This window comes from Taudactylus pleione, unplaced genomic scaffold (assembly GCF_031769625.1).
Source record: "Taudactylus pleione unplaced genomic scaffold, aTauple2 ptg000100l, whole genome shotgun sequence".
Lineage (NCBI taxonomy): Eukaryota > Metazoa > Chordata > Amphibia > Anura > Myobatrachidae > Taudactylus > Taudactylus pleione.
In genome coordinates, this window is record NW_028284502.1 from 14,523,139 (window position 1) to 14,536,016 (window position 12,878).

Sequence of the window (12,878 nt, forward strand, 5' to 3'; positions counted from 1 at the left end):
TTTCTAAAATCAGGAATACCCAATCCTCCTCCCCTGGAGGGACGCTGAAGCAACTTTAGTCTGATCCGCGGGCGGTTCCGATTCCATATGAAATTTGATACTGAAGGAATTTGAAAACATAGGGAGGAATGTAAATCGGGAGGCTCTGAAATAAATACAAGAGCCGAGGGAGAACACTCATCTTAACAGAATGTATTCTGCCTATCCAAGAGATAAGATAACTGGACCAATCATGCAAATCAGACTTAAATACAATTTGAAGGCGGGGAAAGTTTGCCTGAAACAGCTGATGATGGTGATGAGTTAAGAAAACCCCCGAGATATTTGATCTTTTTATGCCAGATACAAGGCAGCATGGCCTCTAGGGTTTGTTTTAGGGTAGCTGGGATATAGAAATCGAGAACTTTTTGTCAGATGTAACTATGGTATACTGAAGTAAATTACAAGCATTTCATAAGTGTCAAAAGGTTTTTATTGACAATTACATTAAGTTTATGCAGAGTCAATATTTGCAGTGTTGACCCTTCTTTTTCAAGAGCTCTGCAATTTGCCTTGGCATGCTGTCAATCAACTTCTGGGCCACATACTGACTGATGGCCGCCCATTCTTGCCTAATCAATGCTTGGAGTTTGTCAGAATTTGTGGGTTTATGTTTGTCCACCCGCCTCTTGAGGATTGACACAAGTTCTCAATGGGATTAAGGTCTGGGGAGTTTCCTGGCAAAGGACTCAAAATGTTGATGTTTTGTTCCCTGAGCCACTTAGTTATCACTTATGCTGGAATAGGCATTGTTCGTCACCAAACTGTTCTTGGATGGTTGGGAGAAGTTGCTCTTGGAGGATGTTTTGTTACCATTCTTTATTCATGGCTGTGTTCTTAGGCAAAATTGTGAGTGAGCCCAGTCCCTTGGCTGAGAAGCAACCCCACACATGATGGGTCTCAGGATACTTTACTGTTGGCATGACACAGGACTGATGGTAGTGATCATCTTTCCTTCTCCAGATGCCCCAAATCTGAAAGGGGATTCATCAGAGAAAATAACTTTACCCCAGTCCTCAGCAGTCCAATCCCTGTACCTTTTGCAGAATATCAGTCTGTCCTTGATGTTTTTCCTGGAGAGAAGTGGCTTCTTTGCTGCCCTTCTTGACACCAGGCCATCCTCCAATAGTCTTCGCCTCACCGTGCGTGAAGATGCACTCAGAAAACTGCCTGCTGCCATTCCTGAGCAAGCTCTGAACTGGTCATGCCCCGATCCCGCAGCTGAAGCAACTTTAGGAGACGGTCCTGGCGCTTGCTGGACGTTCTTGGGAGCCTTGAAGCCTTCTTCACAACTATTGAACCTCTCTCATTGAAGTTCTTGACGATCCAATAAATGGTTGATTTAGTTTAGTTGATTTAAATGGTTTGATCCTTGTCTGTAAAGCCCTTTTTGTGCAAAGCAATGATGACTGCACGTGTTTCCTTGCAGGTAACTATGGTTAACAGAGGAAGAACAATTTCAAGCTCCACCTTCCTTTAAGCTTCAAGTGTGTTATTTTAACTCAATCAGCATGACAGAGTGATCTCCAGCCTTGTCCTCATCAACACTCACCTGTGTTGTCCTCGTCAACACTCTCACCTGTGTTAACACTGACATGTCAGCTGGCCCTTTTGTGGAAAGGCTGAAATGCAGTGGAAATGTTTTTGGGATTAAGTTCATCTTCATGGCAAAGAGGGACTTTGCAGTTAATTGCAATTCATCTGTTCACTCTTCATGACATTCTGGAGTATATGCAAATTGCCCTCAAAAACTGAAGCAGCAGACTTTGTGAAAACCAATACTTGTGTCATTCTCAAAACTTTTGGCCATGGCTGTATTCTTGAAAGACTTAACCAATGTATCCCTTTCAGGATGAATCAGCTTCTAAATGGTGTTGGGTACCCCAAATTGATGCAGCAGTGGCAAGCCTGGCTACAAGGACAACTAATAAATTAGAAGATGGAGGTCCACTAAATGATCCTATGAATAGGAAAATGTAAAGTTGCTTTAAATAACTTCACATTTCATCATTCTTAGTCTTCTTATTAGTCCTGTGCAGCTATGGCTTCAGATTCCACAATACTCAGATAGGGCAGATACCGTTCATTTTGGATATGAAAGAGAAAATAAGTGGAAAATATTTGTCATCACTGCTAAGGACAAGCCGGACTGACAAAGAAGAGATTCACTTGTCCTCAGCAATGATTCGTTTCAATCCCATCAGTGATGGCAATTCACCAATGTGCAAGGTCATTGCATGTGACATCACTCCACACTGAAAGAAAACCTAAAGTGCAGGGGAGATATATATATTTATATATATTTTTTTTTTTTGGGGGGTGGGGGGGAACCCCACTTGAGAGAAGGTCTGATCCCTTTGCTCCTTTAGACAATGTTCCCCTCAGGTGGCATAAGGTGTTGTTTTTCCCAGCAATTGTATCTGCCAGCCAAGTGGAAAACTGCACACTTCTATGGGACCTTTACTTTACATTATATATGGAAAGAGGTAAGAATGTAGGCTTAGTTTGCAGCACCACTAAGGCCATTTCAATTTTTCAGACCAGGAAATTAAACTTTCCTCACTGTGTTTGCAATAAACCAAGGATAAAAACATACACGAGACTTGTCAGGACAATTCTGAATCTTTCAATAGACAGAAAAAAATGTTTGTTCTTCCTATAGGACCTTATATTTACATTAGCGCACACCATTTTCCACAGCGCTAATGACCTGCTCCATACAAACTCTTGCAAGATGGATCAAGGATGTAACTGTGGAGTCATACAAGGGAAACAGATGTAAGGTGCCAGAGGTATCAGTTGCATTTTACAAAGAGTGGTGGCAACTTCCCAGACATGTGGGGCTCAGGATTCAGCAGACGATTTATGCCAACATTATCATCTGGGAGAGAGATATCTTGTGGATGATAAGTTGTTTTTTTTTTTTTGTTGCCACTATCTGCACTTGCATTATTGACTATAAGCAAATTAATACACCACCCCTCAGTTTATGTATTTGTATATGCATTTGGGTATGTCCCATTCATTCATGGCTGCCATGGAGTAAAAAGGAAAAATCAAAGTACTGTTAATTTCTCTTCTCTGAAATCCTCCATGGCAACCATATAGTTCCCACTGCTTATGCTTTCTTATGTTGGACATACACTGTTGGATAAAATGTCTGTCAGATAGCGTGGCCATTCACTGATATTTCACAGTGTATGGCCACAACACCTGCGTTCCTTCACAGGGGAGGAAACATTTCCCCAATCCTCCCCTGTGAAGGAACAGGGGGAACGTCAGGCTGTTGGCATCAGATGCACTGCCAGATGCTGCTGACTAATCATCAAATCTTTCAGAGATGTTGGACGATTTCAGCATGTCCGACAGAACGATAATTACTGGCCAGTCGTGGCAATACACTGTACAATTATTTGTATGACCCTCTGATATCTGGCGGATCGGCCAGATAATTGTATAGTGCAGCAGTTCCCAAACGCAGTCCTCAAGGCACCCTAACAGCCCAGGTTTTAAAGATATCCATTCTTGATCACAAATGGCTTAATCAGTACCTCAGTCAATTTGATTTAACCATCTGTTCTCAACCATGGATCTCTCTAAGAGGAATTGTTGGGGTGCCTTGAGGACCGCGTTTGGGAATCTCTGCTATAGTGTATGGCATACACCCAGCATAAGATAGCTTGGAAAGATTCTCAAAAGACACAGAAGGGAAGTAGTTGTCACATCTAGATCTCCTAGGGTGTTTCTTTCCTCTCTCTGCTCAGCTGATTAAGGTGCTAACCCATTTGTGGATGGCTGCAATGGAGCATTACAAGGAAAATAAATGTAGGGATACATAAAGCACAGCACTAGGTTTTTAGCCTAGTGGCCCCGTTTATAATTAAAAAAAACAGCAACTGTTTTATTGCAATGCGGAAGACCAGTCTTCACGAATGAGAATATGCTCTTCAGCAAGTATGTAAATTTATGGCATTCATGAGTGTCTTTATACTTGTCTATACACAGTACTCCAGTGGTGTAAAAGGCAGGACTGACAGAGTGCACAGTACATAAACCTTTATTTATTTTGTTTAAATAGAAAATGTTCTGCTCAACTCATTCTGCAAAATGCAATACAAGTTTGCTGGATAAGTATATATGAGAGAGAGGAGCTTTAGTGTCAAATGAGTATAAAAATGACCACTGAACTCAAAAGTTTATTCAATAAGCAAAAGCATCACTTAAAAAAGGGGAGAAAGGAGTCACAAAATTAATGCAAATAACAAAACTATGAATGTGAAATTATATTCAATCTGGTTACCGAACAAAAATGTGAACAACTGCTCTCTGCAATCGTATAAAGACGGTATGGCTCTCTAACATACTATAACAGAATTACAACAAAACACCTCAGACATTCTAACCCTACTTGATAAAAGGGCACATTGCTGCCATAAGTTACTGTATGCTTAAACACTTTGGGTGTTTGAATTTTAAGGCAAGAGCACGGTTTTATTTATTTTTAATGTGTGCTATTTGTCATAGTAATAAAAACATTGTTAAATTACTTACTATTATATGTATAACGGAAGTGGGTACAGATTGTCTTTTATGCAGGGACCACAAGGACGGCAAACCTCATTCGCTCATTCATTATCCAGACACCCACCGCCTAAATGCTGGGCTGAAAATCGCCAGGACAGGAGTTCATGCTGCTTTTTTCACCTACTAGTACCCATCTCTGACAAAGGCAGTCATGGCTACAACAAGCGGACCAGTATCCCTTTTACACTAATAGCCAGTCTGGGCTGATTAACACTGTGGCTAATTATTGAAGCTTGTAGACTATTCCTTTATTCTTTTTAAAATTAGCGTTTTGTTTTTTTAATTACCAAAAAGGAAAACTCAATACAGAGTAAAGTAAAGTCACGTAGAACATTTTAAAATTGGTTACCATTTCCAAACATTCTATGCCAGCGGTACTCACTATGGGCGGAATTCAATTGTTTTCGCTGCCCGGATCTCCCACCTAAAGTGACGGGAGATGGCGGGCCGCTATTCAATTGTTCCAGCTTTTCGTGCAATAGGGGGGTGCCTAACCCTAAGTCCCCCCCGGAGGTGCCTAACCCTCCCTCTAGCCTAACCCTAACCCTCCCCCCGGCGGCTGTCCGCTCGCGGCGCTCGGCATCACTACGACCGGGATGCCGGGGAAATGCGGGCGTCTACATCTAGACACCCGGCATTTCACCCTTGCCGGGATATGACAGACGGGAAGCCGGCTGCCGGTATTTAGGCAGTCGGCTTCCCGATTGCATACAGTGTAGCCTAACCCAGTGGTTCTCTTAGACAGTGAAACAGGTGACAAAGGAAAGACTAATGCAGGGAGAGGGGGGGGGGGGAAAAAGGGACAGACAGAAGCATGAGGGAAAAGGGGGACAGGCAGACGCAGGAGATATGGGAGTGGGATGAGTTTAAACTAAATTATTGAAGTTCAGTATAAGGCAATATTAACAAAACAACAATACATACCTATTATAAGCCTTGGCTACAGTTATTTCATGGGTTGCACCCCACTCCCTATTAGTGGCTATTGAAAGTTCTCTAGGTGGTAGTACCACCACTGAGCTAATTTTTAGCTGTTCGGTATAAACTAGTTAATGCACAGCAGATAAAAATATATCCCAGCCACTCCCAATACATTCCAACATGCTTAAAAAAATAATATATATACTTTTTTTTTTTTTAAACTAAAAGACAAGGCGCATCGACGAGAGTATAAAATAACAAATCACTTTTACTAAGTGTAATAAGCTCACATACATCAACGTAAACAGCGGCCAGCTCACACTCAACCCTCCGGTTCGCACCCAGGGTGATGGATATCCACGCTATACAAAGTGGCAGTCTCGTCCGGCTCTCCGTGCAGCAAACAGCTAGGGACTCTGCTTGTGACGACACCACGTCCAACACCAAACCACGCCCAACTAGTTTAGTCAACCAAGGACTTAGTCAGGGGGTGTGAGCTTATTACACGTAGTAAATGTGATTTGTTGTAATTTCATACTCACGTCGATGCGCCTTGTCCTCTTAGTTTCATGATTGATATTATTTGGCCTGTGGTGAGGCTAATAAGAGGACGGCAGCATGTACATCGCCGATATTGGACTTTATTTGTTTCTATGTTATGCTTTCATGTTGCGCACTTGTGCAAAATATATATATATATATATATATATATATCTCTATCTCACTCATACACAACTATACACAGTATAAATAACTGACTACACATTGTGCAGCACATATGCCTTGCTTTCTCATGAAAGGGTATGTCCATATTATAGTCTCTATTGTAAATGTCCAAATTAGTACATGTAATTATGAACACATTATCTGTGACAACAATTATTTTATAATGATCCATGTGTAAGAATAAAATAACATTTTACACTTCTGGCTTTCACAGTAAAAAGTACAAATGCACATTAAGTAATCAAATATTTAAAAACTGTCAGTACATGCCATTCTGGGTATACAGAATATGTTTACAGTATATATTATAACCTGCCGTAATATCTGAAACAGAAAAGTAAGTTGAATACACAGAGCCTTTATAGCAGTGACAGCAATGTGAAATTAACAAGTATACTTTAATGGATGCAACTCATCCCAGATGTTTTCATTACAGGCATTTTTATCTGTATTTTACACAACATTTTTTTTGTTTTTAAATGTGTTCTGATTTCCACTGTTTAATGGGATTAATATTGCTACAACAAACGCTGCAAGAGGAACATTGGGTTATTCAGGACATTTAAAGCACTTCCATGCAAAACATGTAATAATTACATTAAAACAAGGTACGTAAATTATGTTACATTACCCATATGGAGCATTAACAACATTTTATTATGAAAGAAAGACTACTGTTTTCAGGATACCATTCAAATTAGTTAGCAATTTCCAATGTAAAGAACATGTTATAAGATCTAAATAAATGACACAGGAGGCAATAAATTGACACGACAAATAAATAAAAGTCTAAAAGCACTCCATACCATTAAAATGTTTTAATGTTGTTGCAGTCTCAACTATGCAACAATCATCAGTACGGTAACACTTTAGAAAACTCGCTTATGACTTTAACCCTAAATTACATGGTTATTAAACCTGAACTATTGGTCCAGTTTGTGTTGTCCCCACTCTTAATACCATTTGCCAAATGTAGTAGTGTGAAAAATACCCATAAATGAAATAGAAAAATATTAACCTCTGCTTCAATGTAAAGTTTCCAGAACCTGCCAGAACTTGGGAATTGGACCACAAGCCGTTCGTATGTCTTCCGTGCTTTGTCTATTGGCTGATTCTAGAATTTGGATAAACAGCATTCATAATATTATGGATTTATAGAGACCATTTAGAATATAAAGCCGCTAGCGGGACTGAAAGAGAATGTAATGTAATCCTATGTCACTAAACCTGTGCTTCGCGAATGAGAATGCTCCAAGCGTCGAGGTCGTATGGGTTGTCTTCCAACTTCTTCTCTGCTTTCTTCACCTTTTCTGGAACATATTCAGCAGGCTTCATGAAGCAAATGAGAAACAAAAAAAAAGAAAGAAATAACAAAAAAGAAAAAAAAAAAAGAAAAATTATAAAATTGTATTGGCTGCTTAAATGCATAATCATACACAGAAAAGATCCTAATATTATGGCGAAAACAAGACCGGGAAATCTAAAGAGTCCAATCGTTATATTTAGGGCAAGATCAGAAGAGCGTTATTATTCAGGCTGAATCTATTGCAGGGCTGTCTATATAGCTTCAGCTGAGAGCTACAAACAATGGCATCTATGGTTAAGAGGAATTTACCCTTAAAATAACATTGACAAGTGTTTGCACTGAAATTATACTAGAGTACAATAAAAAAAAAAAAAAAAAAATCTCCTACCCTCTGCCCTTGTCTAAACTTGTACTCCCATCCCCCCCCCCTTGCGGGCCACCCCGACATCACATCTCCCCCCCCACCTCTGCCCCTCTGCTGGCCACCCCGACATCACATCTCCCCCCCCCCTCTGCTGGCCACCCCGACATCACATCTCTCTCCCCCCCCCCCTCTGCTGGCCACCCCGACATCACATCTCTCTCCCCCCCCCCTCTGCTGGCCACCCCGACATCACATCTCTCTCCCCCCCCCTCTGCTGGCCACCCCGACATCACATCTCTCTCCCCCCCCCCTCTGCTGGCCACCCCGACATCACATCTCTCTCCCCCCCCCTCTGCTGGCCACCCCGACATCACATCTCTCCCCCCCCCCCCCCTCTGCTGGCCACCCCGACATCACATCTCTCCCCCCCCCCCCCTCTGCTGGCCACCCCGACATCACATCTCTCCCCCCCCCCCTCTGCTGGCCACCCCGACATCACATCTCTCCCCCCCCCCCCTCTGCTGGCCACCCCGACATCACATCTCTCCCCCCCCCCCCTCTGCTGGCCACCCCAACATCACATCTCCCCCCCCCCCCCCGCTGGCCACCCCGACATCACATCTCCCTCCCCCCCCTCCTGCTGGCCACCCCGACATCACATCTCCCTCCCCCCCTCCTGCTGGCCACCCCGACAATACCCGTCCTCCCCCCCGCCCCTGCTGGCCACCCCGACATCACATCTCCCCCCCCAAACCCCCCCCCCTGCTGGAGAGTAATTATGATGGGTAACTGAAGTGGATTAAGTATGCATCTTATGTGAGAGGGAGCATAACCCTAAACTGCAGCCTTCTGGGTGGACAATCTCATCTCAATACTATCCACACTGATGAAGGTTTAGGGCACAATTAAGGGCAGGAAAGCAAGTTAGTTTTTTAGAAATATATTACAAATTGCAGTTAGAACCTTTGTGCCTATTAACATTTAATGCCATTGTGTGAAGGGCACAAAGGAGCCATTTGTGAGGCTACATTGGCCATCAGTGTACTCACCCAAGTCACTGCCCATTATCATTTGACATCCAGCTAGGCAATGCCCATTATCTCATTTCATGGACAAGTCAAAAAAGTACATACCTCCAACAGTAACAGTGGTTTTATGTTGCACATGAACTTTCTTGCTATCAAACTGACAACATAATGACAATTCCAGTGTATAATATACACCAAATAGGACATTATCCCTGTATTACACACTAGCACCTGGGTCAGATGATAAACCTCTGGGAACCACAGCTAATATTGGGATGTATACAGGAGATGTTGCAGCACCAAGCCAGTCCCATGCCTGTGCATTGTGATGACCAAATTGGATCTAGTAAAAGTAACATTACTCATTAATTGGACAGACAAGGCCTCCACATGGGATGGCCAAATAAAAATCAAATGAAATTACTTATTTATGGTGTATTTATACCAGAGTGACAATAGGCAATATCCAATTAGCCCTTGAAAAAGCAAAAACTTAACGCCGAAAGTTTTTGCACAATTCTCGTGTTTTGCTACGATTTTTTTTTGCGTCTTTGTCTATGCGCGCTCCCGTTTTTTCGCACTATCCTATTACAAAAGACGCAAAAATGCATTAGAACGAAAACCGGTTAGTGGAGAAACCAGTGAAAAGTACAGCAAGATTTGGGGAAATCTGTCTGTACCACATAAAAAGGCTAACTGACATAGGAAACCAATATAGAAGAGTAAGTGACCCTAATAAAAATATTTGGGTTTCTAAAATTGTGTTAAATGGCTGTTATATGTATATTTGTTCAACATTGGAAAAATTATAAAAAGCAAGATCTTTGGGCCAAAATAAATGCTGCAGTTAAATTAGGGGGTAAAAGTGCACTTTTAAAAATACACCTGGTGCAGCCACCTGCGATGTGTAACATGTCCCATCCATAAAGCCCCCAAAATACCAGACTCACTACTTTAAGCCCATTTTCCAACACCCCAAAAAGGACATGTCATCATTACCCAAATTAAGCAAAATATTTTTTTGCACCTAATTTGTCATGGGGGGGGGGGGGGTGATTTGTGTCCAAGGGTTTCTGAAACAAGACCCCACATATTTTATCAAAACTATGGATTATGCACATTTTTACCTGCTCTGAAATTGTGAAAACAGTTAGTCGGCTTTTGTCTATGCAATTTTTGCATCTGTGAACACTTTTCGCGGCTAATTGGATATGGCCTAATGTCTGCAATGACTAGACAGAAACGTAAACCTAAGGGACTGCTCAGGCCCGACACACAGCATTGTAAAACATGTCTGTATACAACTAGTCGTGCATACACATGGTCAGAATTTTCTTCAGATCTGAACGATAACCATTTTAAAAATCGTTCATATCTGAAGGAAAATCTGACATGTGAGCCTTGAACGATGCGAGTTCCCGATGGGCAGATAAAGATATCTGATGCGTTTGCAGTCAGTTTTGGACGATGTCAGTCATTTTAATGCAGTCAAAAATCTTTCAAATCATTGGTAAAATCGTTCATCTGTCAAATCTGACTGTGTATGCACCTTTACAAACACCAAAGATGAACGAAAGTGTTTTGAGGTGAATGCACAGTAGCAATAATTAGTCCCCACTGAATAAGCCTTTGAATTGTTGAATCAGCAACACGCAGATCCATTTTAGTTGTTTGCATGATAAGGTTTCCTTAAATAGTGCAAGTCTGCTGGACAGACAATGTTCTGCGGTCTCCCATTAAAAAGTTAGAACACACAGCTCATAAGGCCAAATCAAAAAGTGGCAACATGGTGCCTAAATAGTAGGCTCAACATTGCTCATTTTCTTGCACACCACTATCGCTTGCAAATAAAAACTACCAATGTTGCACATCGTGGCTGAGACACTAATTAAATGGCCTCTAGGGTACATTGTTTTTGGATAAACACAAATAGATAGTACTTCATTACAAAATTAGACACCACAAAGGGGCAATCCAACTAGCAGCTTGTACATGATGTGATATTCTGGAATGGCACACCACAGCCAGAGACATACCTAGACTTTCCTCACACACCATAGAGGTGCACAGGAAAATCAGCGATGTTGAGCCTGTCGTAATTAGCGAATAAGTGCGGTGATATATTGCCATTAACAGAATTGTCACACAGGACAGATGTCACAAGTCTACCAGCATTCCGCAGGTAAGGGAATGTAAGGGAATGTACTGTTTACAATAGGAATGAAATACAGAATTTCATCTACTGTAGAGCGATTCTGGGTAACCAGAGATTACTACGTAAAGCATTTACAGACATCTCCAACATCTTCCAAATCCACTAGTTACATTTTCCAGAAACAAGAACAAATAGCCGCTACACTGGTAAGGACAGCAATGAAGTAAATAATTAGAGACAGAGACCTACACATCTGGCTTGCAGTTGTTACATGTCAAATGAGGCACTTGGACAGGGTGTCTTGTATTGAAGGAGGCAGCTTTACAAGTTCAGGGGAAATTAGCCATTATTCTCAGTGTGCTAATCATTCTGTTTCTCAGTGATGTATAATGTTTCTCTACTTTTCTGTCCCTTTAGTAGTCCATGTCCAGGAATTCTTTCCTATGTATTTTAATGTGTTTACCATATGCATAGTGTCTTATTTGTTCTATTTGTATGTAGGCTACTTACGCTTTTATCTTCCCTATGTTCTTGATCTATGTCCTTCTGTCTGTTTTGACCTTTGGATGTCTACAGTAAGTGTGGCTTTTTTTGCGTGCCCACTCTGTTTGCACAGACAGCATACGAGTGGCATGAATGTCTGCCTTGCTGTCTATTTTCCCCTGGATCTTTATCCCGATGCCTTCTTGCCCCTCTGTACCACTAGATGTCAATCCTGTAGTGGTTACCTACGTCTGTGTGCAGTTGCTGACTGTCCAAATGAGAATACTGCACATCTGACCTGTTCTCAGTTTACCATATTTATCTATATGAAGGAAACACACAGCCTTGTAAAACCCTCCCCTTCCTCCAGATCAAGGTCATACACTGCTGTATAATAGTTACCCAACAGAGAAAAACTCCATAAGCAACACATCTGTGGATGGGAGGAGGAACTTTAAAAGAAGAACTGGCTCTTACTGTCCATAACTGTTCCTGCAACATAACCTATTAGAAGTCCTGGCATGATTAGTCTATCAGTGTCTTGCAAGCTCTGTCCCCCACCCGACTCTGCTGACCAGTTTCTACCTCTATTCTAAATTGTCAGTATAATGATAATCTTAACTTTGTACACCACCATACCCTAAAACTACCAAACAGGTCTCCGGTGTATTGCTATTAAGCGCCGCTGTATCACAATTTAAAATACTTTCTGCAGAAACCAATTTAAACAAGGGTGCAATTCAATTGTGCCGTGCACTCCCTGCTGGCATTATATAGTAATGGGTGTCTATCAGATCAAATAAATAGTTTCTCTGATAAGACGCCCATTATCTGCGGCAGTGACATTCTCGCAGACTCCGGTAGGTGCAAGAAAAAAAAAAAAAAAAGTCTAAAGTGCCGTGGGGGGGGTGGGGGGGGGGGGGTGGGCGCGTAAATTGCTAATGGGCTCAGTCGGGTGTCTATTCGCTTAGACGCCCAGTGGAGAGCGCTCGGCACAATTGATACGCCCCGTAAGGAGTGATATTAAATTGTTTTTGTGGTCCGACCATGCCTTACACCCCCCCCCCCTTTCAAAACCAATGATGCAATATTCAACTGCTTTCTTTCTTTTGTGCACATCATGCCCAAATAGACCGGGTTTAGCCACGTAGAAGCAGGTTTTTCCATCAAGTACTGGTTAGCATTCCCAAACGGCTGTTTAGGCAACCAAAACCAGGACTTTCGCCTATCTCTGCTCGCCACCTCAGGCAAGTGAAATCATGCTATTGCGCT

At 41.9% G+C, this 12,878-nt stretch overlaps 1 protein-coding gene across 1 annotated transcript in view; it reads right to left on the reverse strand.

Moving 5' to 3' along the window:
* Positions 1–12,878, reverse strand: part of CSTF3 (cleavage stimulation factor subunit 3) — a 72,952-nt gene that overhangs the window by 54,237 nt on the left and 5,837 nt on the right. The window contains exons 2-3 of the mRNA XM_088470444.1: positions 7,498–7,599; positions 7,289–7,384 (exon numbers count right to left, since the gene is read on the reverse strand). Of these exons, the coding sequence (XP_088326570.1) occupies positions 7,289–7,384; positions 7,498–7,599 (198 nt within the window). The remainder of the gene's footprint in view (positions 1–7,288; positions 7,385–7,497; positions 7,600–12,878) is intronic.